Consider the following 3290-nt stretch of genomic DNA (forward strand, 5'->3'; position numbering starts at 1 on the left):
TTTTTTCTTTTTTTTTTTCCTCTCCTCTTTTTTCTTTTTTTTTTTTTTTTTTTTCCGAACGGAACTGGAAACAGCGACGTGTTTGCTCAGCAACTAATCAGGGACAATTTAAAAACAGCCATAACATACCATACATGCTGTCCAATCCAAAAATTAAAAAAAAAAAAACACAACCAAAAACAACCAAAAAAACCCAAACCAAAAACACCCAAAAAACCCAAAACAAAAAAAAAAAACCAACATACACAACATGTAAATTATTGCACAAGAGAAAGGCTCAAAGTTTGCGTAAAATGCAATAGTATTGCCCCGATACAGATCATGCATTCAAACGGTGAGAACAAAAAGAAAATAAACAGGGTGTGCTGGTGACAAGCACTTTCCGAATATCCTTAGCTTCCATGATTTCCATCACAAGGGACTAGAAAACCTCTACGGGGATGCGGGCTGGGGAAGGGATGGGGTGGACTGGGGCCGGGGGGGGTACGAATATACCTCTATTCAGTTTTTATCTCGTTATTCAAGACTCGATCACTGTGCCATTTTTTCATGTGTTTCTCCAGGGTACTGTACACGCTAAAAGGCATCTTACAAATCTCGCATTTGTAAACGTCCTTTCCCACCTGCCCGTGTGTTTTCATGTGCCGGGTGAGCTTGCTACTCTGGGCGCAGGCGTAGTTGCAAAGCTCACACTTATACGGCCTCTCGCCCGTGTGGCTCCGTCTGTGGACGGTGAGATTACTACAGTTCTTGAAGACCTTCCCACAGTACTCACAAGTGTCGCTGCGTCTGCCCTCTTTTGAGCTGTGCCTGCCAGGGCCCGGGCCACTAATATGGGGGGTGCTCCCTCCGCTTCCCGTGCCGCTGCGGCCTGAGATCCCTCCGTCCAGCTCGCCCGGCGGCGTGGAGAAGCGCAGGCTGCCGTTCTCCGAGGAGTGCTCGGAGGAGGAGGCGAAGGGCGATTGTCGGGAGTCGCCGAAGCTGGAGAAGGGAAAAAAAAACTGCGGCCGGCGGGGGGGGGGGGGCCCCCCCCAGCCACTGGGAATAAACGTTCTCGGTGTTGGGCATGGCGGCGGCCGGCAGGTCGAACTCCTTCTCCAGCTTGATGCGTTTGGAGAAGGGGCTCAGGGAGCTGGGGCTACCCAGCAGCAGCTTTTTGGACAGCCCCCCCGAGCGGGACCCCCCCGGGGAGCAGCCCCGGCCGTTGACCGCCCCCTCGTCGATGCGGTCGGACTCGCCGGCCACCGAGTCTTCGTCGCAAGTGTCCCTGTGCGCCTCGGGCTCGGGGAGGTGGCCCCGCTTGTGTTTCTCCCCGAGGACCTGGTGGAAGGCCTCGCTGAAGTGCTGCATGGAGCTCAGGACCATGCCCTGCATGACGTCCGGCATCGACCGGCCCTCCTCGCCGGCCCGCGAGTTGTTCTCGTGGTGGCGGGCTGCCTCCAGGCTCATCCCGAAGCCGTAGTCCGGCCTGTCGCTCTCGTTCAAGTCCTCCTCCTCCCCCTCCTCCTCCTCCTCCTCCTCCTCCTCTTCCTCATCCCCGTTCTCGGGGATCATGTTGGGGTCGTTCTCGCTCTTGAACTTGGCCACCACGGACTTGAGGGCGCTGCTGGCGCTGCCCACCAGGTCGCTGGTGCCCGGCTCGGGGGAGCTGGCAGTGGAGAGCCCATCGTCCGACTTGACCGTCATGGGGGAGGACTTGTGCATGTGGGTCTTCATGTGGCGCTTCAGCTTGCTGGCCTGCGTGCAGGCGTGGTCGCAGAGGTTGCATTTGTAGGGCTTCTCCCCGGTGTGGCTCCGGCGGTGGACCACCAAGTTGCTCTGAAACTTGAAGGTCTTCCCACAGAACTCGCAGGACTTGGACTTCATGGGCGGCTGGGAGGGAGGAGGAGCAGACTGCAGAGGAGGAAGGGGCGGCGTGGCCAGGAACGGGGGCTTGCTGCCGGGCTGGAAGGGCTGCAGCAACCTTGTTCAGTCGCAGCACCCTGTCAAAGGCACTAGGGTGATGGGTGGCCAGAGCCATTTCTTCCGCACCCAGGCGCTCAATGCGATGCGGATCCAAATGGTGCCTCGGGGGAGGGCTAAAGAGGGGCGGCGTGGGTGGGAAACGCCCTTCTCCCAGCCCCGACGCCTCCCTCGAGACCGAGCCGGGTATTCTGAGCAGGTTAAAAGGGTTATTGTCTGCAATGTGAATCCCGTGGAGAGGTGGCTGGGAAGGGCACTCTGCACCTAGTCCTGTTGGGATACCAACCCGTGGCGTCAGGGGGCTGCCGTGCTCGCTTTCTAGGTAGATCCGTAAGCCGTGCGTGTTCTGTGCGTGCTGCAAGAGGAACCAGGCGCTGTTGAAAGGCTGTTTACAAGTCGTACACGTGTAGCTGCTGGGCTCGTCTTTACCTGCAAAATAACACAACAAGCAGCGTCAATCTCCGGCCGCCCACCGGCAGGCGAGAGCTCGCCTCCCCACCTAAGCTCCTCTCCTGCGGGACGCTCAGCCGGGAGCTGGAGAAGGGACCAGCTCGGGCGCAGGCAGGGGACACAGGGGATGGGAGGAGGCGCGGGGCGCGACAGGGAGGTCCAAACCCACCCGTAGCGCAGTACCTCCTCCCGCCTTCCCCAGCCCTGGGTTCAAAACCGAACCCTGGCAAGTAACCATGGACAAAAAAGCTATAAAAATAAAAGAGATTAAGTCAATCAATGCCAGCTACAACTCAGCAGACTTCATGCTGGAAGAGGCTGCTAACGTTTAAATTGGGGGTTAAATAAAATAAAATAAATCCTTTTCACTCCAGAAACATTGGTTCAAAGCAGCAACCTAAAGCATCACAACTGCTGGCAACCTGGGCAACATTACATTATTAGCCTCCTTATTTTGACAGACTAACGATGGGTACAAAATTAGGCAGCATCTCCTGCTCCTTAGCAGAGGCTTGAGTCGGGGAGGGGGGGGAGGATTTGAAAAAGGAAATTAAGCAAAACAGTGTACGGGACAGGGAGCGGGGAAGGCAGAGAGAGCAGCAGCTAAAAAGCTGGGGGTTGGCCAGGAGGCCTGGCCGAGCGCCCTGCCGGAGCCGCATTATTTCTCTCGCACTGAAAAGAAGCTGAGGATGGTAAATGCCACTTTGGCAAGTAGCGAGCTAACTCTATTTCATGATAATTTATTTTTGGAGATAACACGGACATTATAAAAGAGCAACCAACTAATAAATAACTAAACAAAAAGCCGGCTAATAATGACAGCAGAAAGTAGCCCCTTCTAATATATTACAAAACAAGGGGGATGAATAACTTTTTGA

At 55.2% G+C, this 3290-nt stretch overlaps 1 protein-coding gene across 1 annotated transcript in view; it reads right to left on the reverse strand.

Moving 5' to 3' along the window:
* Window positions 1–282: 282 nt before the first annotated feature.
* BCL11A (B-cell CLL/lymphoma 11A (zinc finger protein)) overlaps window positions 283–3290 on the reverse strand; it is a 67774-nt gene continuing 64766 nt past the window's right edge. The window contains 3 exon segments of the mRNA XM_009886020.1: window positions 283–1016; window positions 1018–1965; window positions 1967–2391. Coding sequence (XP_009884322.1) covers window positions 498–1016; window positions 1018–1965; window positions 1967–2391 — 1892 coding nt within the window. The 3' untranslated portion in view covers window positions 283–497.

Source organism: Charadrius vociferus, unplaced genomic scaffold (assembly GCF_000708025.1).
Source record: "Charadrius vociferus isolate BGI_N301 unplaced genomic scaffold, ASM70802v2 scaffold455, whole genome shotgun sequence".
In the NCBI taxonomy this organism is placed as follows: domain Eukaryota; kingdom Metazoa; phylum Chordata; class Aves; order Charadriiformes; family Charadriidae; genus Charadrius; species Charadrius vociferus.